Source organism: Copadichromis virginalis, linkage group LG10 (genome assembly GCF_057382275.1).
Source record: "Copadichromis virginalis isolate Kocher_CV1m ecotype Utaka linkage group LG10, C_Virginalis_male_GT1.1, whole genome shotgun sequence".
Lineage (NCBI taxonomy): Eukaryota > Metazoa > Chordata > Actinopteri > Cichliformes > Cichlidae > Copadichromis > Copadichromis virginalis.
The window spans coordinates 19,629,275-19,654,567 of record NC_140627.1 but is presented as its reverse complement, the minus strand read 5'-3'; the positions used below and the strand labels follow the sequence as shown (position 1 = coordinate 19,654,567).

The 25,293-nt window shown below is 41.7% G+C and overlaps 1 protein-coding gene across 1 annotated transcript; it reads right to left on the bottom strand.

Annotated features, from left to right (window-relative positions):
• Window positions 1-1,015: 1,015 nt before the first annotated feature.
• LOC146700305 (serine/threonine-protein kinase TAO1-like) lies at window positions 1,016-24,101 on the bottom strand. Its single transcript, XM_085470466.1, has 21 exons — window positions 23,448-24,101; window positions 14,349-14,607; window positions 13,905-13,976; window positions 13,555-13,656; window positions 13,433-13,478; window positions 13,250-13,346; window positions 13,008-13,121; window positions 12,613-12,704; window positions 12,043-12,136; window positions 11,739-11,820; window positions 8,964-9,131; window positions 8,538-8,744; window positions 8,171-8,305; window positions 7,720-7,956; window positions 7,473-7,601; window positions 6,496-6,579; window positions 6,209-6,328; window positions 5,869-6,108; window positions 5,548-5,760; window positions 5,166-5,348; window positions 1,016-4,941 (listed from the first exon to the last, which is right to left on the bottom strand). Exons 2-21 carry the CDS (start codon window positions 14,478-14,480, stop codon window positions 4,453-4,455), a joined length of 3,036 nt encoding a protein of 1,011 aa, XP_085326592.1. The 5' UTR covers window positions 14,481-14,607; window positions 23,448-24,101; the 3' UTR covers window positions 1,016-4,452.
• Between the last annotated feature and the right edge of the window lie 1,192 nt (window positions 24,102-25,293).

Sequence of the window (25,293 nt, the reverse complement as noted above, 5' to 3'; positions counted from 1 at the left end):
ATCAGTTGGGTGGTGGGGGTTAATCAACCAATCAGTGATCATTTTCAGGTGAGTAAATTTGTCATCAATTTCTTCTACCTGTTTAACTTAAGCAGTAGTGAAAATCACCAGTTATTGCAGTTACTGTGACCAAGTAACAAAATTCTCTCGAAAGAGGCTCCGTATTCCTCTGGCTTATAAATCTGAACTGTAATTCTTATCCACTTACTTTGAGAACACTCAGGAATCTCAGCTGCTTTACAGAAGTGTGCGTTTGTGCTCCTAGTGCTAGAAATGTTTCTGCTCTTCTCCAAACCCTGATGATTTTCTGTGCTACAGGTCGGTGGCACTACTCGAAAGTATCTACAAATCAAAACCATACTGCTCCTGGCTTTTTGTAAGATGACTTCGTTTGCAAAACGTCAACTTTTCCTACGATTTGTTGGTAAAATGATGACTGGATAGTGAAACCACGGGCTTCCGAACATGTTAAAAGGGAATTATTAATCAGTTTTTCCTGCTTCTCTCACAGTCTGCCCACTGAAATGATTTCTATTTATTTGTGGCAACAAATTGTTAAATGATTTTTTTTTATTTTTTTAAATATAGTAAAACTCATCCAAACTGTACAAAAGCTTGTGCTGCACAATGGAGGTGGTTGTTGGTGCAAAACTCCTTGAACCTCCTTTGGTACAATAGTACAAATGTCTATTTTTGCAAAAAACATCCAAATTATAAACAATCCCATTTCATTTATATGGTGCCAAATCACAACAACAGTCACCTTAATGTGTTTTATATTGTAAGGTAAAGACCCTACAGAACTACAGAGAGAACCCCACAATCAGACCACCCACTATGAGCAAGCACGACAGTGGGAAGGAAAAACCCCCTTTTAACAGGAAGAAACATTAAGCGGAATAAAATTCTCTACCGGGGTTTCCGGAGATCTTAAAATGAAACAGTTACACTTTTTCCATTTCATATCCATACATAACTGTATTTCCTATTTCATACAAGACACCACAGGACAAAGAAATATTAAAATTATTTTATTACAGATGATTCTTTATCCAGTAGCCCTCTTCCAACAAAAAATAGTAATTACAAACAAAATATTACATTTATCCCCTAAACTTTGCCTTTGAGTTTCATTTATACATTTTACTTTGTCATCTGTAAGGAATATCTTTTCTCTTCTGCTATGCAACATTCAGCTTTCTGCACAATCTATACATTTAATACAGTTTAATACAGATCTCTGGACCAGGGAGAATAAAACAGCAAGATCCACCAAATGACAGGAGATAAAAGGAATACTGATAAAACAGACTGTACAGAGACATAAGCCTGCCTCCCACCTACTTTCAGCAATAGCAGTCACCTCCTCCCCCAACCCAAACACTGAGAGTTGGGGGGGTGGATCACAGTAGACTCTTTAATCTGGTCAGTCACTTGTGCAATCAGTGCAACTGATCCAGTTCAGAGTGACCGAGGTCTAAAGGTAGACTGCCTCGCAAAACACCTGGGAGTTCTAGTAAACACAAGAGAAGGTCTAAAAGTCCACCGCTCGTTTGGCCCTCTGCAGACATCATCTGGAAATTAAAAACACCCCTTCTGGCATAAAAACACTAAAGAGCTGGGGGGAAAGTTGGTACAATGGCATACTGGCGCTTTGTTTCTGAGCCAAAAAAGAGATTCAAACTATTGAGTACAGGTTGGTACTCCCCCCCACACCAAAGGCAAATCATTAAGTGCAGTGTGAAAATGGTTTGTGCCGAACCATAAACAAACAGGGCTCTTGGTGCACAGATCAGAAAATGTAAGGTCAGTGGACCCTACAAGACAAAAATGTTTACTGTCTACAGCAAGAATCTGAAAACAATTTTAGCCATTTCAGATTTTAACACTTCTTTTTTTTCCTTAAATAAAATCTTTAAAAAGACTTTTCCCCCTCATGTTATAACCTTTACTTTAGCTCCAAGTCCTTTAAAAACCACCAAGATATGAAGCAGAGAGGCTGAGTCTTCACTATGGGGTACAATGTCAGTAACACATAGCCAGTGCTCGAGCAAAGGCTCCACCTAACTAGTTTTCAAATTATGTGCAAAATCATCCTCATACACTACAAAACAAAGTGTTGCCGTTTACTCGAGGCAATCTGACCTACAGTTGTGTTGTTATCATTCACAACAGCATATCTGTAACAAGTTCGAGAACTCGCAGCTGCAAATAAGACAGTGAAAAACTCAGCAGCCGCGAATCGATCCATCGTTCAACTGCCGCCGCTCTAAAGCCACGCACCGCTGTGCCTGCATCGCAAGTTAACTCGTCTCTGATTTGTCGATTCGATCTCCACATGTTCAGATTCAAAATATACAATATTAACACGCTTTTCCTGTACATTCCACCTCTGCAGCAACATATAATGCATAAACTCTGTTTCACAATAACACTTTCCACCTTTAGCTTTACATCTCTATAATCCTTCTTTATAGATTTATAACATTTATATATATTTCTTTCTTCCTTTGTTTTACTTGAGAGAGCTCTTTCCACAAAGATCCAGGTGGGGAGCGAAGGAGCGAAGACCAAAAAAACCAAAACAAAAAGGAGGCTCCAGAGGGGAGGAAACATAGGGGGAGGGATGCTGGGGGACAAGATCGGTGGTCAGAATGTGACATTGTGGTCATCAGGGGTGAGACAGAGCGGGGTGTCAGACCGGGGAAGGTTGCAGGGGCATGGCAGCGGAGATCCCAGCATCACCACCCATCCACTCTTCAAAAACGTTCAGCAGTCACCAACCAAGCTGAGGGCTAGTGAAGCTCCTCCTCACTCTGTGTTCATTTGTTTTCACTGTAGGGTCTTATAAGGTTTAAAAATAAAGAAAGAAAGAAAATAACAAAGAAATAACAAAAAGGCATTTCGGGCAACTGTGAATAATAATACTTCCCAAAGCTTCACGGACGTTTTTATACATTAATAAATTTGCCTGCTGCTGCTGACTGTGTTGCCAATTTACATCCAACTCAGCTCACAAAGGCTAAGTGTGCTATTTTCAACGCACATGCATTTATAAACCAGGCTTACGTAATGTTTGCCTGGGCGAATAAAATGAATAGCCACTACATGTTTGTGTAAATGTGTCCGATTAACAATTAAGAGTGGGTGAAAGCCTACGCCAAAGTGCAAATCAAGACATTCAAGGCTCTAACTTGAGTGTTCTTGAGGTAGGCCAAAAGGCTTGTGTCATTTTTTTTTCCTCTTTTCTTGTTGTTCCTAACTGCATAGTGCATCACTAAAATGGTGCCAAATCAGATTGAAATTGTATTGCAAACAAGTGATGAGTGAACACCAGTTTTGAAACTGTTCAAAGTTGAGGTTAGGTGCTGCTGAAAACCCATCTCTGTCATAGGGCCTGCAGACTAATAAGGATCCAAGTGCCCTTCAGACTGGCCTTCCACTGGGCAGGTGTGAGTGAAGGCCAGAGGCCTGTGGAAACCCAAGAGCTGAGATAACGGAGCTGAACACGAAGGACAAGTGGCTCCCTTGGCCACGTGGCATTAATGTCCACTGAACTGCCTTTCTCCGGCACAATGTGTTTCACTACACCACAGTATTGTTGGCATGAGTAGCTATAACGACAAATCCAACTCTGCACCTTTACCTTTGGCAGCTGGGCTCACGGTCCTCAAGAAACCTGCATGGCACTCGCACCAGAACGTACGCAGCTTTGTTTTCCATGAAAATGATCTCGCTGAAACTTCTCACGTCAAGTCAGCTGGATTAGCTTTGGAGCTGGAATTAATACTGTCACCACAACTGTCCCCCTGCACTGCAGCTAAACAGTCAGCAACACCCACAGCTATTCACTTACAACGACCTTCGCTCTCTTTCTCGGTCCATTAACTTCCTCAGCTGCGTCAAGCGTCGCTTGAAACAGTCCTTCCGTTCTCTAGTCTTCCCCCAACTACACATAAATAATCTAATTTAACTTTTCATCAGTTTAAATCTGGTTTGAAGGACAAGCTCAGCACCTTTGTGCACAATCGGTCCCACTTGGGTTTAAAACAATACTGTGAAACAGAAGATGGCAAACAAACCACTCTCAATAGAAAATTAACACACTAGTTTGGGATTGTGGCAACAGAGACTGATACGGCAGTAACAAACACACACAGCAGTGTATGCTGCAGTAAAAAAAAACAAAAAACAACAAGAAAACTACTATTGCACTACTGTAAATGGCCCTCGGGTATCTTATTAGTCTCAAGTCTTCTGGGTTTCCACAGACTGCTGCTAGCAGTACACTGATGTAGAGCAGTGGTGACAGGAGAGCGGCTGGGCTCAGGTAAACCCAGCCTCAGTACTGTGCAGTGCGAGATGTACTGTGGTATGTGCGTGATGCGTGTGTGTACAGTTATCTCGGAGCGAGATATTAGCTTTAAGACAATTTGTGTGTGCGTGTGTATTTTAGGTGTATGACAGGTGGGATCCATTGGAGATCTGAGAGGTGATGCTGGCGCTCCTGCTCATGCCCTGTTCACTCCTCCCCCCTGATGACGTCCTCCTCATAGCCTGCGGGCTGTTCCTCACCCCTCCCGCACCTCCTTGGCTACCCCTCTGACTACCCCCACCAGGGTGGTGGAGGCTCCAGGGTGGTGGGCCCCCAGCCAGCATGGGGTGACCCCAGGACTGCTGTGAGCTGGAGCCCCCCTGGTGATGACTATGGTGACTGCTTCCTCCACCTCCTCCCGGCCAGTGGCCTCCCCCCTGAGCCCCCTGGCCTCCTCCTCCCCAGCCCCCCTGAGAATCGGGAGCCAGGTTAGTGAGCACCATGTTGCTGAAGCCCAGTCGCATGGACTCCGAGTCAAAAGCCTCGATCTCTCGGGCCTGGCGCTCCAGCAGTGAGCGGATTCGCTCCAGACGATCGTTTTGCAGGGAAAGCATTTCCTCCTCGATCTGGGGACATAAACACAATGTGACACCGGAGAAAAAACAGGCAACTACATTGTTTGTATTACTGGCCAAACGTATGAACAATCCCAGCGTACTAAAGATAAAACAAACTGTATGTGCAACACCTACAGAGAATTGGTACATATAAATGCAGAGGTAACCGCAGTCCTGTCACTTCCCAACATGCACTCAGCCACATCCCGACATTAGACAAAGGCTATTCTTACTTTCTGCTCCAGCAGAGCCCGCCGCAGAGACACCCTCTGCTCCAGCTCCCTTCTCTCCTTGTCGTGCTGTGCGTCTGTCTGCATCTTGATTTTGCTCTGGTAAGCATTGAGCAGCTCAAGCTCCTGCTGCAACTGCATCCTCAGCACCTGACACTCCGCCTCCTGAGCTTCATCCAACCGCAGCTAAGGGAGGGAGCAAAGAAACAGACCTACATAAACGGGTTCTTCTGTGGCTGTTATGCATTAAGAAAACATTAAAGATGCCCTTCACAAATATATTAAACAAATTAGCTTTGAATAATCTATAGATACATTTTCACTATGTTGCTCAGAAATGACTTCTGTTTGATAAATGTTGCAGATCTTCCTTTATGAAACTTACAGCCTGTGTGGAGAGCATTTCATTGATGGAGTGGTCATACTGCTCGGCGAGGATGGCCAGCTTCCTAGTCTGCTCCTCCTTCAGCCTCTTTAGGACAGCCTTGTGGTCGGACTTGGGTGTCGTCTCGAGCAGATGGTTCCTGAGGGCCTTGTACTGCCGAGTCTGCGTTTTGCAGGTCTCCTGAAACTGCTTCTTAATCTGAAGCTCCTTAGACTAAAGGGGAAAAATAAAAGTTGAATGAGATGAGAATAATTCCAGTTAAGTGTTGAAAGTAAATTATTTGTTAAAGGAAAAAGAAACAGTCCCCATCTTTCTGTGTACCTTCAGGCTTTTGGGCTGCTGCCGGACCTCCATGACATGCTTGCGCCTCAGCTCCCTCTCCCTCCTCTTATTGTACTCCAGCTGGTTAGTGAGCTCTGTCTGGTGCTGGGTGCGTATCAGCTCTGCCCGGGCCTTCTGGATTGTTGCCAGATGCCTGAACTCCAGCTCCTGCATGGACTCGTGATGCCTCAGCAGCATTGCATGCTCCAGATCCTTCTGCGTTTGACGTTTGTTCAGCTCCTAAACAAACAAACAAAAACTCAAATACGTATCATAAAACTGTGATCTAAAGTGAGACTGTGTGCTGCTGGGTATATGTTTCTCCTGTTTCTCTCCACACCTCTCTGGCCAGGTCCTGCTCCACATTGTGTCTGGCGATGAGGATCCTGCGTTTGAACCGCCTACACTCCAGCTCCAGATACTGCCTCTGTCTCCTCAGCAGGTTAGCCTCCTCCTCAGCCTGGAAATAAACATTATGGTTTTGTAATAAATAACCATAGAACTCATACTGCCAAAAAAAATAAATAAATAAAATAAATCAAAGAGACTCGGCAAATAAAGCTTTGTGGGGCAGACGAGTAAAAATCTCACTTGTTCTTTGAAGGGTACATATTGAGCGATCCTCACCTGGAAGTGTTGGATGTTCTCTTTCTGCTTGGACAGCCACTCCTGCTTCTCTTTTTTGGGTGTTGACTGGTTCTCACTCAGCTCCTGCCACACAGGTGTCGTTTAGCTTTTTTTTTTTTTTTTAAATATGCAGGGATTCAGTTTGACACAAAAGCGTTTGAAGCCCTGCATTCCTTAACCTGCGCCGGTCAAAATTCACATCTCACAAATAACTATTTAAACCCACCTTCAAGCAAAAATAAATGAAGCGTGTTCCCGGTCTTTGTCTTGGATGATAATAAATTAAAAATATTTGAGTTCTCGACTGAAGTGAAATGTGTTTTTGTTTTTACCCTGCTAGCAAAATGGGAAACGGGGGTGAGATCCACTGTACTCATGTCTTAATCATCCGGGCCACATGGACTTTAGGCTGGAAAATTACGAAATAATTCTCAATTTTCAGGAACCATTTGAATTTCCTCTCTTGCCTAAAATGGTGGAGGAGTCATGGTAATGTGAAGCGCACATGGTAAAATCTAGGCAGAGCTGATTTTGTTCAGACAGCAGTACCCTGTGAATGCTTTATGAGACATGGCAGCAATCTCCTTGTAAAGCTCGTCTTCTCTTCTCTTCAAACCCATTACAATTATGTCTCTTGCACAAACGGAGTTACAGTCATTTAAAAAGCACTTGTAAATTAGTAGATGGTGAGCTAATAACTCAATAAAACTGAGACAAACATTGAATGAAAAAGCAGCCAATGTCCAAAGAAAAACTGAAAATCTGCAGAACCACTGAGTCAGACCACATTGATAAATTACAAGTCTGGCTCAGTGGAAGCAAAATATAAAGAAATGAGGGGTGACTCAGGACTTTTGTGCAGTACTGGATATTGTAAATTTACTAATTATTATTTATATTAAATTATAATTTAATTATAATTATTTAGTCTGATAAACAGGCTGCATTTATTATCTGCTGAGGCGGATGTGCGTTACCTCTTTGAGCTGCTCTTTGCGTAGTTTATACTCCCGCTTTTGCGACTCCAAGAAGCTGCTGAGCTCCTTCTTCTGCTGAACCTGAATGTGCTGCTGGAACTTCTTCTCATCGTTGGCAAACGTCTTCAGCTAAATCGAACATGAATGTAGTTTAATATCATAATGTGAGCATTTCGCTGTTGTCTCTACAGACTATTAACTGTGTTTTTCCTCTGAATTAATATTTTAGTTTCGTTTGTCTACATACGTCTTTTTCCAGGGCCGCTTGGTGTTTTTTAAGCAGCTTCTCCATCTCCTGGGTGAAGTTGTTCCTCTGACTCTCCAGCTCTTTGTCCAGCCTCAGCCTGTGCTCATCCATTTCCCCTTTCAGCTTGTTCTCCAGGGCCATTAGGTGCTTCTGATGTTGCCGCCTCATGCGTTTGTATCCTGACATCTGCTCCCTCAGCTCAGAGTCCTGCTCGTGTTCTTGCATCTCACGTGTCACCTACAATATGACGATGAAGAAGAATTATCAGAACGTTGTTGTTACACTAGGACATTCCACTTATCTGATTAGACACTTGTGCTTGTGAGTGGTAAACAAATCTACTCGCAAGTCTCCACCAAGGAATTTTAAACATTTGCTAAACATATAACACATAATATTTCAGTCCTTTTGTCAAATCAAAGGAAGGTTTATTAAGCAAATGTGTTCTTACAAGTGATGCTGTGCGTATAGTGGCAAAGTGCTCTCTGTTGCGGTAGTGCTTCCTCGGGGCCTGAGCTGGTGTTGGCTGGGGCTCAGTGGGCTCACTGGTGGCCGCTTGTTCCAAAGAGAGACTCTCTTCTTCCTCCTGGAGGGGGGTAAGACAACAGAATAATTGAGAAGATACACTACACAGTGTAACCGTGGAAAGAGCACATTAAAGACACTTGGAGCATTGACATGTATGCATGGTCTGAGAGAGTGAAGTGACGTAACTTGAGCCCAAGCTCCCAGCAAAGCCATGTGAGGCTTTATTATAAACTGAGATCAGAAGAATCCACCTTTAAATTGTTAGCATGTGTCCGAGTCGTTTCACCTACCGGTTTGAGGTGTATGACTGAGCTGTTGGACATGACTGTGTGATCTCCTTCCATTAGGTCCAGCTCACTGCGGCTGTCCTGGGCTGCTTCATTCAGGCTGTTGACAGAGCTGCTCTGGGAGCTAGCGCTGATAGACATGCTGGGGATGGACTGATTACTGCCAACGCTATTCACCGTTCCTGTCCGACCTCCACCAGGCTCCAGGTCCTGAAGACAAAGCCGAAAGAGTGGCGCAGAGAAAGACGGCGTGCGAGGGAACAAGAGGAAGAACGAAAGACACAGGAGACGCAGACAGACATGCATACAAACAAGGCATTTAGAGTTACTGAGGAAAGCTCTTTTAAAGTGGCAAATTCATTTGTGTGCCCACATGAAGCCTGTTCTTGTCACTCAAGTTTGGATGCTAGCCAGCAATCGTCCACACACCTCGTCTGCATCCTGGGCTTCTGAAGTGGGCCCATTGTGGGCCTCCTGAAGGAGGATCTTCTTCATCTTTCGGTACTGCAGGTTATCCAGCTCTCGTACGGCATCCTTGGTTCTCTGAATGAGGTCCATCAGCACAGAGTCTGGACGCTCACGTTGCAGAAACTCGTGCTGTGGGGCGGTGAAAGGAAAGTTACTTGCATGTCCATTTTTAACTGGTAGGTTTGAAAGTAACGTGACAGGAGACGGGGAAATAACATCAGAATGACATCAGAGTACATTTCAAATATTATGAATGTGATGATGGGATATTCAGTACTGCCAAAAGATATTGAATGCAAGTGATGAGGTCATAGCCCTGGGATTTAATGGGAGGATGACTCACGCCAGGCAAGGTTGTCTCATACTATGCCCGATCATTGCTGTCCCTTCTCCCTATGCCCCTAACCTCTATGCTGACCTGCACCAACAAAAGCCTTACAGCCCAGGCCTGGGTATACTGCTTCAGGATCAGCAACTCAAGAGCAACCACACCAGTTAAATTGGGGACAAAGGTGCTCAGGCATTGATTGATTAGTGTCAATCTAAGAGTGATGATCCCATTGGTGTGTGTTTACGCCTGAATATTAATATGTATATTCTTTGTCTGACAATGACACAAATTAATTGTTTTCAGGCAAAAAACAGGGGAAAATAAGCTGCATGTGTGAAGAGTCTTTTCTTGACTGATCAAATATATTTACATGTCAGAAGTTCTACTGAAACACAAGTGAAGCTTGGATTTTTACACTGCAGTCTCATAACAGATGAAATTTGCAAGTTAGCGTATAATAATAAGTTACAGTATCTGCAAACAAAAGAAACACCTACACGAACTGCTCTGTCATGGAAAGCTCCCAGCACACAGTTCCCAAACACATAAACACTGCACTAATACTACTGACAGACTGTGGATTATCTAGGAGGGAAGTAATTTCACAAATAAAACTGCTGGAACTTAACTTGCATCCTCTGTAAAAACAGAGGGCTAGCCGCTTGATTATTATACACCTGTGACAACAACACTGAAAACACCTGAATTCAGAGGTCAAGAGGTGCAGCTTAATACCTTAATACTTTCCTGTCTTGTCTCTCTCCCCTCTTGGACATCACATTTTGGGTTGTCTAGACCAAAATACAATATTTTGCTCTACAGGGGCCTGATATCCACTTACGAGGACGTTATACTGCCACTGTTCTATCAAAATTTAAAACAAATATCCTAATATGTGGATCTCATTTTTCTCAGAAACAAAAATCAGGTTAAAAAAAAAAAAAAAATTGAAAAAAAAAAATCTGGTAATTCTTTGTTTTTACATTCATCAGGTCCCAATCAGCCCAAATAGCAAAAAGAAACTAAGAATGCCACGAAAGAGTTCGGGAGGTTAAAGGAAGTTTTTCCTTCCCACTGTTGCCAAGTGCTTGCTCATAGGGGGGCGTCTGATTGTTGGGATTCTCTCTGTATTCATTGTAGGGTCTTTACCTTAAAATATAAAGCCCCTTGAGCGGTTGTGGTTTGGCACTAACCCTAAGCCCAAGATCCTCAAAAGGAACATGTGTTATATTAGTTAGTCAGAAATAAAAGTTAACCCTTAATATATAACATTAAAATCCCAGAATGAGTGCCACAATAGTTAAAATGTCAGCGCATAAGCTACTATTACATTTTGACAATGACTCTTCCTACCATGTGCCTGCTTACCAGAACCCCCCATGTATAAGGGGAAGAAATGTGCACAAGAGCAGATCATCCAGACGACTGTCTGTGAAGCTATGACAGTTATGACAGCTAAGAATAATACCCAAGTAGATAAAGTCACGCATTTCCTCGTAAGATTAAAAGGCATTTGCTAGGCACTTTAATGCTGGGCATACACTGTGCGATTTTTGGCTTATTTTGAGCCGATTTTTCAGTCGTGCGACCGTTTTGGTTATCGGCCCGAGTTTCGCCTTCATCGTGTGTCGTGCATCGTGTAGTATACGTGGGGTAACGAGAAGCTTTTCTGTTATAACCTTCATTTTATGGACGCACAGTGTGAGCACTCAGATCGCATCATAGCATCGGGCTGTATAGTGTGAGACCCTGCATCATGACCTACAAACTTCTAACCCCTGCGAGTCAATCGTGCAGTTTGAGCAGAAGCTGAATAAGGCGACTGAAGAAAAAAAACAAACAAAAACAAACAAACAAAAAAAAAAAACGCAGTGTTTGCTCAGCTTAAGGTGGTTAAGTTGGGCTACAACTCACATACAGGAAAACCACACTAAGCAGCAGCTAAAAACACATTTCAGCTGATCTTGATATAGGCACAGTTTTAGAAGTTGACATTTAAAAAAAAACCAAAAAAAAAAAAAAACCCAAAAAGACAATGTGCAGTGTTTTCATACCCTAAGGGCAACTTCCATTAGCAACAGAGAGTCTATTAGCAGGCTAAACGACAGCTGCTCAGTGACTTAACGATGGACCCTGAAGTCACATCTCCATAGTAATTACAGCAAGCTCTGTGTGCATGTGTGTGTCTGTACATGTTTTGGTTGTGTGTGTCTCTGTCAGTTTATCCGGAAACGGAGGATTAAAGAATCAAAATAGAAGCTTATGTGAGGAGAGAACAGAGTGCAAACATCACAGGGAGCTTCATCAACAGAGGGCTCGTCAGTATCACATCTTAGCACAGTGACCCTGCTGCTCTCTGTCTGTGTTGCAGTGTACGGTACATCAGCACATGTGCGCACACTTACACCCAACATGTCGTCAGAGTGCGGTCGGTCCTGGGGGATTTTCTGAAGGCAAGAATCGATAAAGTTTCTAAAATCTTCTGACCTGGAACAAAGACGAGGAGAAGAGAGACTGTCAAAAAACAACGACACAGAGAGTGGGCATCAAAAACAAACATCATTATTTCAGCTACAAAACACTAGATATAGATAGAATAACTCTCTGCTGGCATCCACAAAAAATATACACCTTTGTTTCACATCCCCAGCAGACATCTGAATTTAACTACACAGACGATAAACTGTGAGTGCATGTGTGACACCTCACCATTCACTGGACTGCAGCGTGGGGCTCTCATTCTGCGCTATGTGGTATAAGGCACTCATTGCATTCATGTTAAACAAGGGAGGCTTCCTCTCCGCTGGAACAGAACGACATCAGTCAGACACCAATTTAATTACAGGGTGACTGGTATGAGTAAGTGAAGGGTTAAAGCTGCCTTTCACAACTGATGAGAAGTAAAAAAAAATACCCAACTGTGATCAGTAAACACTACTGATGCAACAAAACATCACAATCACTTTGTCAGGGAAAGAAAATCCTTAATCTTTCATTTCCAGTAAAAGTAACTTTCTCCTGCTGTTAAATTTTTATTGATACATTAGAGGTGGCGTGGTGGTACACTATTAGCACTAGCACCACACAAGTTAAGATAACTGTTGATTCTATATTGGCCCACGGGTGTGAGGTAGATAAAGTTAAGACACATAGAATAAAGCACTGTATGAATGTCTGGTTAAATGTGGGTTGCAGGTTAAAGTGCTTTGAGTTCTCAACAAGACTAGAAAATTAGCTTTATAAATGTCAGTTCAATCATACAAACACACTGTCACTCACCTAATTCTATACAGGTAATCCCTAAGGACCAGACGTCCACCTTTCCATCATACTGGCCTTCATCCATAGCTAGAATCACCTCTGGGGCCATCCTGGATAAATTCAAGGAAAAACATAAATCAGGACAAGGGATCAGACAAAAAGCCACATAATATAAATATAGGGTAAATTAATAGTAAATAAGGCAAGGTCAAAATCCTGTTACTGATTACAGTATCAAAGCATTTGACTATATCGGCAGGCATGGGTATGAATATGAAAATATACAATCAGTTCTGCTCAATCGCTGCTTTTAACAGACACCCACTTAAAGAATCGATAAATTCAGTTGCACGCAAAACATACACACACGCACGCTTACACTTACACTTTAACTTCATACAGATTTCACTTACCAATATGGCGTTCCCACAAAAGAGTTGGCAGGTGAGGCAATGGAGGCAGAGCCAAAATCTGCCAGTTTGACTTGGCCAGGCTCAGTCAGCAGGATGTTGCCAGCTTTCACATCCCTGAGAGAGAGAGAGAGAGAACATCACAGCATGTGGATAAGTGGAGAGATGTAGTGTTTACAGTTGCTTCCTAAGATACTTAAAATATCATAAAATAAAATAAACAGTTGATTGAGGACCTCACTCACCTGTGGATCATATTATGGGAATGAAGGTAGGCCAGCCCCTGCAGAGCACCATGTGTGATGGCAGCAATCTCAACTTCTTGTAAAGGTTTTTTATGAACTGCAGGAAAACAACCAGAACAATGTGAACTCACTCAAATATCCACATGTCATTTAGAAGAGTAAAAACAACTGTTTGCTTCTCACCTTCTAGCAGGTCAGAGGCCGAGCCAAGACAGTACTCCATCACCAGCTGGAAACATGACATCATTTTAAGAATAGCGGTGCTAGGCAGCGTGAGATTATGCATGCCTGTAAACTAGACTCACCCATGCTGTGTGCTCACGGAGGTAACATCCTTTATATTCTATACTGTTGGGGTGCCGGATCCTTTGGAGGAACTTCACCTCCTTTATGATGTCCTGCCATTTCTGTTGGTGAAATAAAAATTTAAATGGCAATCGTTGACTGGCTTAACGAACCAGAGGTGGCTGTGTCTGCAGCAAAGTTACTGATTCAAGAAAGTGAATTCCACTTTGCTGGAAGCTCAGAAACAGCACAATGTTCACCTATAACGTTCTTTTTATATTTGGATTTGGATTATTTGGCATCAATGCTTCATGATTTGCTGCATCAATTTGTGTTTTTTCGATCTATTTTCTGGCCACAATTTTCTCACCTCATTAGACTGTTTGCCACTGTAGGACATCTTTTTAATTGCCACCACCTCATTTGTGCGCACATCCCGTGCCTGGGAAACGAGAAGGACACTGTTGGTACATGCTGCAATCAGAACATACACTGTAACATTAATTATCTGCATTTGACATGTTGTTTATCAAGATCTCTTTAAAAGATGGAAGTAACTTTCGAGTCTGAAAAATGAAGCCAGGAGTATGTTTAACCTGCATTCTCCATAATGGCCAAAAGGCAGGGACACCTCTGAGGACATTTACATCCAAATAAACACTTTCCTGTGGAGTTTATGGGCTCAGTGTTACACTATTTAACTGATTTTATCACTTTTTAAAGTGAACAGGGTTTTTTTTTTTTTAAACCACTCATCTAATCCAAAGTGACTCTGTCTTTTGTTTGTGTCAGAGTAAAGATGCAGTTCTCTTACAAAGTAGACGGCGCCAAAGCTGCCATGGCCAATTTCTCGGAGGTCGGAGAAAAGCTTCTCTGGATCTTCTTTGAAGAAAAGCTCAGCCACCTCCGGATCCTTGAGGCTCCCTGCCCTTACGGAGGAGGGCATCCTGGTTAATGTAGTCCCTTATCACCCACGCAAAGGCGATGGGACTATCTGGCTGCTGAGCTATGGCAAAGCAGCTGAAGATTCATCTGCGGTAATCGATGACCCTAAGGAACCAGTACATGGGCGCCTGCATGGACAAAAAATGAGACAGAGACAGCGAGATGTGTTAGCAAGGACAAGATGAAACACATTGATCCTGCAGAGGAGGAACAAGAGTTTGACGATACCAGCAAGATGAGTCAAAGACCTTCAAAGAGGAAAGAAGGAAATCTGAGCACAACTTTGACCTAAAAGAAAGCAAAAATGAAATATTTTTTCAAACGCTTGTTTGCTCACAGGGTGACAGGGCAAGAATATAGCTTTATATTTCATGAAAAGAAAAACACAAAAGACCGAGTTGGTCAGAAAGGTCACCTCTGAACTATATTATACTTGGTGATTTTGGCCTTCAGCTACTGACACTAATTTAACCGCTGAGTCATCACTAGCACTGCCTCAGCAATTACTGTAGATCTTTAAACTACTGGGATGACTGGACAATACAAATATTCCAACACAAGAATTGATTTCATGTCCACTGCTATGAGCTGGCCTGCAGAAATGAAGGGTAAGCTGCACTGACTGATCAATCCTGGCATAGGGCTAAATATTTGCATCATCGGACTCACAACTAACACATTTACATATGCAAGATTAATACTGTTTACAAGCCTCATTCAAATTATGTACAAAAAAAAAAGCTATCCAGCTGACTGTTAAAAAAAAGAAAAGAAAGAAAAAGAATTGGGAAACAGAGTCCTCAAAGACAATAAATATTCTGGACAGAATGAAATACAAACTGTTAATATAAACATGCTTAAGTAAGAAAAACAGAGGTCTAGTCTTATTCTATTGGATTCTAGTGAATAGAGATTCAGATTTTTCTAATTCTGCCATAATGAAAAAAAGCAAATAAGCTTAAAACTTTGCTGTTAAGCAAACTTTTAAGCTTCATCAACAATAAACAGGGGTCAATTTAACTATACACGAAACATTTAATATACAGGTATTGACATTTTGCATACATGTGACCACTATCCATGGGACATTAACTTCTAAGCCAGCAGAAGTAGTTGAAGTTTGATAGCAGTTGCTGGAAAAATAAGTGCTCAAGCCCCATTCACACCTGTCAGTGACTGCTTGGCAACCACCTGTCGCTACCAAAAAGAATGCATTCTCCAACCAGTTGGCAAAAACCTCCTTGTGATTGCTTTGGTTGCTACCATATTGTGAGATTGCCTGTAGATTGTATCAATGTGACAGACTTGTCTACAAATACTGGCCAGCCGCTCTGCTCTCACTTTGGGAGTGTGGGACACAACCCGGGAATGGAGAAGGTTTGCCTTCAAAAGTAAAAGTTGCACCTTTTGAAACATGTTGACTACCGCGCTAAGGCACAACTTTTATTCTGAAGCTAAACCTTCTCTACTTCTCATTTGGCTGGTAGTTAGGGAGTATTTGAAGACAAATATGGAAAGGTTTTTTTGGTGCAGCACCTTCTTTGCAATCAATTTCACCGAGCGACAGCCAACAAACTCCAGGAACCACTTGCCAACCAGTTGTGGAATTAACATTGTTCCATAGCAACCAGTGATTATATCACATGCAATATGGTAGACAACTCTTAAGCACATACTTGACATCATGCATGGAACTTCAACAGCAAGGTTTTACTTGGTGTGAGATGCTAATGTGAACTTGTGTGAATTTCCCAAAATACACATGACATCCAGTCTCATGTTGGTCAAAGGGCCAACAGGAGTGCTGGACTGCCAAAGAAAAGCGAAACTATGCATTAGTGTTCCAATGAAAGGCAGTGCATAACATCTTCATGTCATGTGCTGCCAGTCAAGCTCATCAACATTTTTCAGTAACGATATGTAGCATGTACACAACAACATCTACATATGGCAGTTTTACCGCATTAAAAAAAAAGCAGATGGCACGGCCATGTTAACTTTAAAGTTAACGCTTAGAGATGTGATTACACATGTACCGTGTACTCTGAGATTTTGGGGATTTTGTGCGTGAAAGTAGAAAAGCTTCAAACCAGTGTTGCTGACAAATTAAGAAAAATATCAGCTCTAAGCTAAAAGCTCGTCGCAAAGTCAGAACGATATACTGACAAAGCATTCAGAGCAGCAGCAACAACCAAAAATGTTAACAACAGTCTGCTGTCAAAGTTTTCTGTGATTTTTTCTAGCAGACATGTGACTACACTTCCTCATAAATGCACCACACTGATCTCACAGATTGCTACAATGCACGGCTACAACATTACATACTAACAAGCCTTTTATTTCTATTTAACATAAGCAATATTAACAAAGTCATTTATATATATTTAGTTATATATTTAAAACGGACTAGAATGAAACCATTTTAGTCATTACATTAAAAAAAATATATAAAAAAATAACACATAAAAAACATACAACAAAAACCCAAATAAATAATCTACTCTTAGGTTTCTTTTTTAATCAAAATAAATTATTATTAAACTTATTAGATGCATAACAATAACATTATTTTGGCAAACTATACTTATAGAAGTGATACTTGGCGGCACTTTCTATAGGTGAGTATATTTGGTAGTGTTGAATGGCAGCTTTGAAACAAATTTTATTCTCTCAACAGTTTAAAAAAAACAAACAAACATCTATTAGCTTAATCTTTACCTCACCTGTTTTCTTACATCTGTGCAAGACGGAGCTGCTTGAGCCCCATACTCAATAAATGCCAAACACAGAAGTATTGCGACCAGAAATGAACACAGATGCCTCATTTTGCTGAACCTCTGCACTCTTTTTTTGATCCACCATCTGTCTTTACTGTACTGATGAAAGTAGCCATAGAGCCCCTCACAGCTGTTAATGTTCGGTGATAGTACTTACTACCCTGCATTACTCAGCATACCCTTTAGGCCTCACTCACACAGCCCTAGAGATCTGTTGAAACCAACTGGCAGGAACTGGTGACAAGGGAAAAGTATGGTTTCTGGAACCGGATGGTCAGTGGTTGCTGAAGGTTGCTGGCATTCGCTAGCATGAAATTGATGACAGAGAGGTATACGGTCCTGTACTGAAAATTGCTTTACATTGCTCTGGTCACTAGCAAGTTGCTGTGGTCATCAGTAATTTATATGGAAGATGCCATCTTGTTTGGAAACATTTGGAAACTATTCACCGAGCAATAGTGTGAAAGGTGAGATACAAAATGGAAAAGATTCTCCTTTAAAGTAAAATTGCTTGGTTCTATTGGTAAGGCACAACTTTAACTTTGAAGGCAAACATTTTCTGTTTCTGGTTTGTGTTGTGCCTTTTAGTCTCACTCCCACCTGGCAAGTATTTTCCAAGTGTTTGCAGACATGTCGCCCTTTTTTCAAGTGCACCTAGAATACATGGTGTTTGCAGACATGTTGGTATCTTCCATGTAAACTACAGAAGGCCACAGCAAAGTAATCACGAATCATTAACTCAATAACCAACCAGGGAATACATATTACACATTAATACACAACAACTGGTGTCTAGACCTGTGTGATTAAGGCTTTAGCGGTGTTATTTGGTAAATGTACAGTTACTAGTTTTCCAAACTATATACATTGTAATTACTTAAATTTTCCATGTTAAATATAATTCAGTGTAAATGAATTATATATTTTTTAACCACATTAGAACTGTACCTGATAAATATGGCCAGTTAATGCAATCATTGTCTCAGTGGAACCTTTAAAGCTACAACTTTTGACTATTCACCGTCATGGTGGTATTTAAAAAATGTGTGCCATCCAGGAAGTTAAAACTGGTACATCTAGTATACCGTCTAGCAGTTAGAAAGGTAACCGAAAGGTAATACAAATGTAACTACATAATTTCTCAATAGTGTTTTGCAGTGGTCATTTATTACAATGGTAATTTTTTCCCCTCTCATGCTAGATGCTTTTCTATTCACAGAATTATTACACTTTAAAATGTAAAAGATGCAGGTTTTCTGTTAGTGTAATGAAGCATAACTTAAAAAACAGCAGTTAAAATGGTTAATTGCAATTAGGGCTGGGCCATATCATACCGTTCACGGTAATACCGATATAATGTTGGGCAAAGATAAGAAAATGAAATATCGCGATAGAATATGGGTAAAACTGCTTTGTATTTTTGTATTTCATTGTGGAAAATAATAAATATATTAAACACTAGAATATGGGTAAAACGCACATGCGCAGTGCCTTTGTTTTCATACGCACATGGCGGAAAAAGCATGGCGGCGACGGTCAGATACACAACAAAGCACTATTTTTGGTAGAGCATGCTAGCAGGCCGTCATTATTACCGTGTTGTTTGGAAAATACGGCACACTTAAAATCAATCCTTTGATTTTTCTGAAAATCGACAGCGCCCCTTATAATCCCGTGTGCCTTATGTATGAATTCTGGCTGTGTTTACTGACCTCGAAACGATTTTATGTGGTACACGGCGCTCGTAAATCTGTCAAATGTTTTAGTAGGACTTTGCTAAGCTACAAACCCACACTGCTTGATGGATTGTCGGAGCATTACGGCTATCGTAGGCAGGAGCCTATATATATGTATATATTTTAGCATTAGGGGAAATACAGAAACAAAAGGAGCAAAGATTAATTCTAATTTAAATAACACTGCAGAGAAGTGCGAATCAAGCACTGAACGCTGTCACATGACTAAATCTGGAAAAATCTGAGCTGCATTGCTAGATGTGTGTAAGCACATGCAATTATTAAGAGGAGAAGTGCTGGACACTGTTCTGCTTTACTGCTTGAGAAAATGGATTCTCTCTCGAAGAGTTATGCGAATTGATTTCCTCTGCACTGTAAAATTCACCATGATGCCTAATGAAGACGCAAGCAATACACAAACCTGAGTAGCAATGGGTGTGATTGAGAAGCGGGGGGAGAGAGAGAGAACGAAAGAGAAATGGAGAAGGATAATAAATAATCAAATAAGTTATTGATTCCATAGTGAATTTCTCTCAGCTCCACAGGATTAGCTACAGTGGAGCAATGCTGTGGCCAGACGGCTCACCAACAGCAGAGAAAAATATGTACAGGATGTTCCAAAGAATTTTAATAGAAGCCAATTGAAACCCATCCTAAAACATCCATTACTACAACATAACACATTTTAATTACTGTTATTAATTAGACTTCAATTAACCTTTTTTTATTCTTGAAAGCGGATGATTCATAGTCTTATTTGGCAAGCTGCAATTACACCAATAATGGCTTTGAATACAAAATGTAATACCAGATTAAGTATGAAGGTTAACATTGCTCCACATGTTCTGGTAGCCACCACACTAAACATACTGTTGGAGCGATTACTCTTCCTTAGTTCCTCAACACATCCATGTTACACCCACATGCTTGTGTTTAGTTATTTTTGGGCGATTACACCCCCTCACTGCCTACTGTACTTGACTGGAGTTATTAACCAGAATACCTATGATCACCTATGGATATGCTTCCCCCCCTCAACAGAACTGCTGGAATTTAATAGTTTTGTTACGTTTGTTATATATACACACATATTCATACAAATGGTGCCTAGAAGATGCTTTATGCTGTACTGTTAAATAATTCAAAATAGGAATGCACTTAGTTGATACATCTCATGACGTGATCATGTATCAGCCTGATGTAACTGGTCCTAGTGAACTCCTCCTTATTCATTTCTTAGAACATTCTCAAAACACACGCTTAATTAACACACAATAATTAAAATCTTCTCAAGCCCAAAAGAGAAGCATGATTGTAGTTACAGCTCATAAACGACCCCAGTCGAGGTACTAATTTTTAAAAATGAAAAATGAAATATGTCATGTGTAACTCATCTGTGCTTGAACCAGTCAATAAACTGAGTTCATGCTTTGTTAATTACTCAGCCGCCCCATTAAAAAGAAAAACAATAACAACAGCACTGCAACATCATATAACTGTTTGTTCAGAGAAAATGTTAATTTAATGAACTGCATGTGATGTTATTAAAATGGCTTACACGCAACATTTGTATCCCTCTGGGATGGAGGGTGGGGTGTCCAAGCTCCTGCCTCCCAGACCGATTACAGATTGTGGCTTGCACTGAGTAGAGGAAGTGAACGCTCTCTAGCTAAGCTACCTAATGTCAACAACACATCTCAATTTCTCGTGCCATCGCAAAGCTGGTGATGGAGAGGAGAGACGCAGTGACCAAACGCTAAGAAGACTGAACCATCCAGTTTCTATCACAAAGCTCTATTTACACCCCTCCAGTTGCGACAAGTGTCAGGAGCGTCAACGACATGCCACAGTTACTCTGAACAAGAGAAGGGAAAACAAATGCATTTAAAATGGCCCCTTTAACAGCAAATACGGGCATCCACACACCAAAATACTCATATGTCTCAGTGGATGTGGTTCGTCAAACCGGATGGGCTCCTTGGTCTAAGGACTTTTTGGATTTGAGAATATGCATAAGTTCTGATAACATTAGATTACTACCTAATCTACAGGTCACATCTTAAATTCATCTGATTCCTGATCCATTTACTGTGCTGAAATAAAAGCAGGTCTCAATGGGTTATCAACAACAGAACAGGTGTATTTTTGGAGTCTGAAAAGGCATACAACCCGAGCAGGAAAAATGGGCTTGCGTGTGACTCAGGTGTACAAAAGCTCAACTGCTAGAAGTTTAACGTCATTGCTGTGTATTGCACAACTGTCAGAAAAACATGCTAGCCCTAATATGAAGAGCTGATAAGCTCTAAGGCATACACTTTCATAGTACAAACTACTTCTTCATTCACATCCCTTACTTAAAACATGGTCAAATAGACTCTTTAAACCTTCAGTTAATTGTAATCAAAATAATTAGCAAAATCTGAGAGTGAACTTAAAGATTATGATTGGTTTTAAGATACAGGATGCACAATGTCAATCTTGAGACATTTTTGTCTCATTTTAAAGTGTGTATCCTCAGTTGATCACCTGAAAACAATAAAATAAATGTGCCTCCCTACCCCCGACTTCTTGCTCTCACTCTGACTCATCAAATATGTTGTTGGTCTCCAAGTGTTAAGCAACCACCCTCAATTACAGACGTCTCCCCTTATTTCTCCTTATTATGGAAAAAAGAATCTCATTAAAAAATGAGTCTTATTATCTGTGTCGCTGACCACCGCTGATGTCAAAAGATTTTTTAAAAAACACCCATGATGCACACAGATGTAATATATATTTTTTAAAAAAGGTATAGGTGCTACGGTTTACATCTCCACGATCATATCATTTTTTCCCCTCTCTACCATACTACTGAATGTTGAACGCCACAAATGGAACCTGAGGATCACTATCATGGTATCACTTATACCAGCTATAAAAAGATTAAATACAATAATAAGGCACTGTACAATCAATAAGCTAAGTAAGGTTCATGGTATTACATGTGAAAGCGTATTATATATTATTCACTACAATAAGGCAAGACTACTACTGGCTGCCTTTGATCTCAACTTGAGCAACCACTGCAGGCTTTGCTCTGGTGTCTAATCCAGTTTTCCTGAGGGCGCTTAAATCCATTATGCAGTTTGCTCATATTCAACATCACCCTGATATAACACTGGCAACAACTTTTTAAGGGCTTCTCCAGCAATCAAGACACTGGGCACCACTCACTGGTTTGTAGCTTGACAGTGTGAACGCACTGTTGTTCTGACAGTCATGCAGACATGTAAATGAACAACTGGCAGGTGATCAGATGAGACCAAGTTATAATGAACCTGGAAAGCAGACAGACAGGCAGCCTGCCAGAAAAATTAGTGATCAGTGAGTAGCAGAGAAAGTCCTGTTACATTGCACACAAAGATCTAGAGAAGGCATGTCAGCCACCAAGCCTGGGACATTTGAGAAATCACCCCAAACAAAGCGCAACGCCTTGGATGCATGATGAACTTGGTGCCACAACTCCGGCGTTACTGAACCACATTCAGTGCCGTGTTGCCTCCGTGTGCGGCTGGTCCTCTGTGTAATGCATAAGTTAGGCGACAAAGACGCAGATAAGCCAGGCAGAAGGGAAGCTTGCCGAGTAATATCCACTGTTACGCAATATCAACACTGAAAACTGAAGAATGCGATTCACGTCAATGCACTAAAAAAACAAAACAAAACAAAACAAAAAAAACCCACACCAGCCGCCGACCGACGTGAGCGCTACCCGTTCTCGCACACGGCAACGATGATTTGTCAGACTGTGCTGGCCAACGCCGCTTGTAAACACAAAGCCAGTGAAAGCATGCGACATACATAGGATGAGCCTGGACCAATGTCACCTACCGCTACACTGCATAGCTTTTCAGACAGTACGAGGTCCCTTAGAGGTAAACAAACTTGTCAAGCAGACACCCTCCTCTCCTCAGAGGCGAGTTTCACTCAGTGTTGCCGTACAGCCACAGTGGACAAAAACAAAACGAGGGAGTGGCACTGCTTTCAACCATAGTTGCATAAAGCGGATTAGCATGCTAAAGCAGCTAGCTAACGCTGCTTAGGTAAAGCAATCTGTGCCCATCCTTTTACTACCATGATAACAACTCTCGATTTAGCTCCCCAGCATTTCCCCTTGTACATTTGGATCAATTAGAGACATGTCACATCGCCATTAAAAACATACTGTCTTCACACTAACAATGGGTGACTCAACTTGGCCAATAAGCGGGCTAAAAAAATCTGTTGATGTGACACACTGTAGAAGTTGTGACAGCAACTTTTGGTTAGCTGGAAAATAGCATCCTATTTGGCTGGCTAGCTCGTAAGATAAGATATATTGAAATTAAGCTCCGTTGCAGTATATAGCGTTGGGAGAACAAATCAACACACACAGAGTAAACGTTAGCATAACGCTAAAGTTGGTTATCAACTCACCTTGTCAAGAAAAGAAAAATGAATCCACACAGGTTGAGATGAAGTGGGGGTATGAACGGCTGCTTAATCCGGTTACTCGGAAACAGAGCAGGGCAAGGTGTCTGTGGCTAAATCACGGGCAGGCAAAGCAATCCGGGCAAATCAGAGTGCGGAATTCGCTAGCCGATAAGTTAGCAATGCTAATTCGCTAATCTAACCGCATAATTGCCCTACCCAAATACAGACGGTCATTCTGCCCAGTCCGATTATTCTCCTTAGCAATAACCGATTTTCGTCAGCAAGTGAAAATAATAAATATTTATATGAAAGCGAAGCAAAGAGCTGAGCTGGATAACGATTGACTGCCAAGCTTAAACTGTCACAACGAGCTGCAGGAAAGGCAGGCAGGGTACTGGCCAACCAGCTAGCTGCTAACGTTAGGAAGCAGCTAGCAAAGTTTCTTTACAAATAAGCAGTTCCCCAAAAATGGCGGCGGAGAGAATCACCTCCCTTCCACCGTGAAGGAACCGAGGAGATAATGAAACAAACAGGAGTCCGAGCGGCTCAGGAGCCAGCTTTAACTGAAGCGAGAGTACACGTGTGACAGTTTTGGAGGTGGGGGGGTGGGGACTCGCCGAGGTTGTTGTCCTGCTGCACCCCGCGGGCTAAATGTTGCCCCCTCTCTCCCTCCCTACAGTTTGCTTTGCCATCCAACAACTCCAAACACAGAGGTGTGTGTGGATGGAGAAAGTAATACACATAATGACTGTCAACATTCCCTTCCCCGCGATTTGTTCGACCTTATGCACTTTCAGACACTGAGCTGTATAGCTATATATATATATATAACATTTGTTTGTCTGTGGACAACAGACCACGTCCGTGGAAAAATGGAAAGAGTAGAGTTTATTTACGAGGACTTAATTCTAGCATACAGCTATGGAGAAATTGTGCATAGTCTATTATAATGACATTATTGTGTAACTACAAGATTCCCCTCCTCCCCAGTTTGTGCTCTGTGAGATTTACGGAATACTCCGGGTCGACCTGGAATAAAATACGAAGCAGGTTCGTGCAGATGACAGATGATCAGTCATGCTGTGTTTACATCAGGGGAGCAGCACACGCGTGGGTTTTTATTTACGCTGCCAAAAAACAATGGATGTCATTCAGATGTTCCAGCTGTGACGTACACAAAGCTTTACCAATAATTCAGAGGAAGCTCACACATGCAGCAGTACTCCGTACTGCGATATAGGATGTATATGCGCTGTGCTTGGCAGCAGAGAGGTTAAAGATGGACATTCCACAACAGGCTGCAGGCTGGGAAGCCAATCAGCTTCCAGAGCAGAACTCAAAGGGCTATGATTGGTTGCTTGGCATCCCTGTTGTCATGATGATGGGAATCAGGTCCTGCCTGTGTGGTCTGTATCCAGGCGCAGAAGTACACTGATACAGATGGATAGGCTGCAGATCTCGCAGGCCATGATGCGCAGATAAATCTATCTATCTATCTATCTATCTATCTATCTATCTCTCTCCCCCCCCTCTTCACCCACCACTCAGAGTGTAATGACACATTTGGGTTTGTTCAAACTAGAACTGAACATATTTGAGATGTGTTCTTGTGTAGAGATGCACTGAAGAATCATCTGCCCTCATGTTTCCCAGAGATACATGCACAAACAGATGCTTGTGGTCATGTGGCAGGGACTACCAGGAAGCACCCCCCCCCCCGGGCACTCATTTTACACCGTTGCTACTTAAAAGTGCAGTAGCTGAATTTCCATTTACACCACAAATTTAAAGTTATACCACAGTAAGTCTATAACTATGTAGACTGTCTTCTGGGGGTGTCTGAGGATTA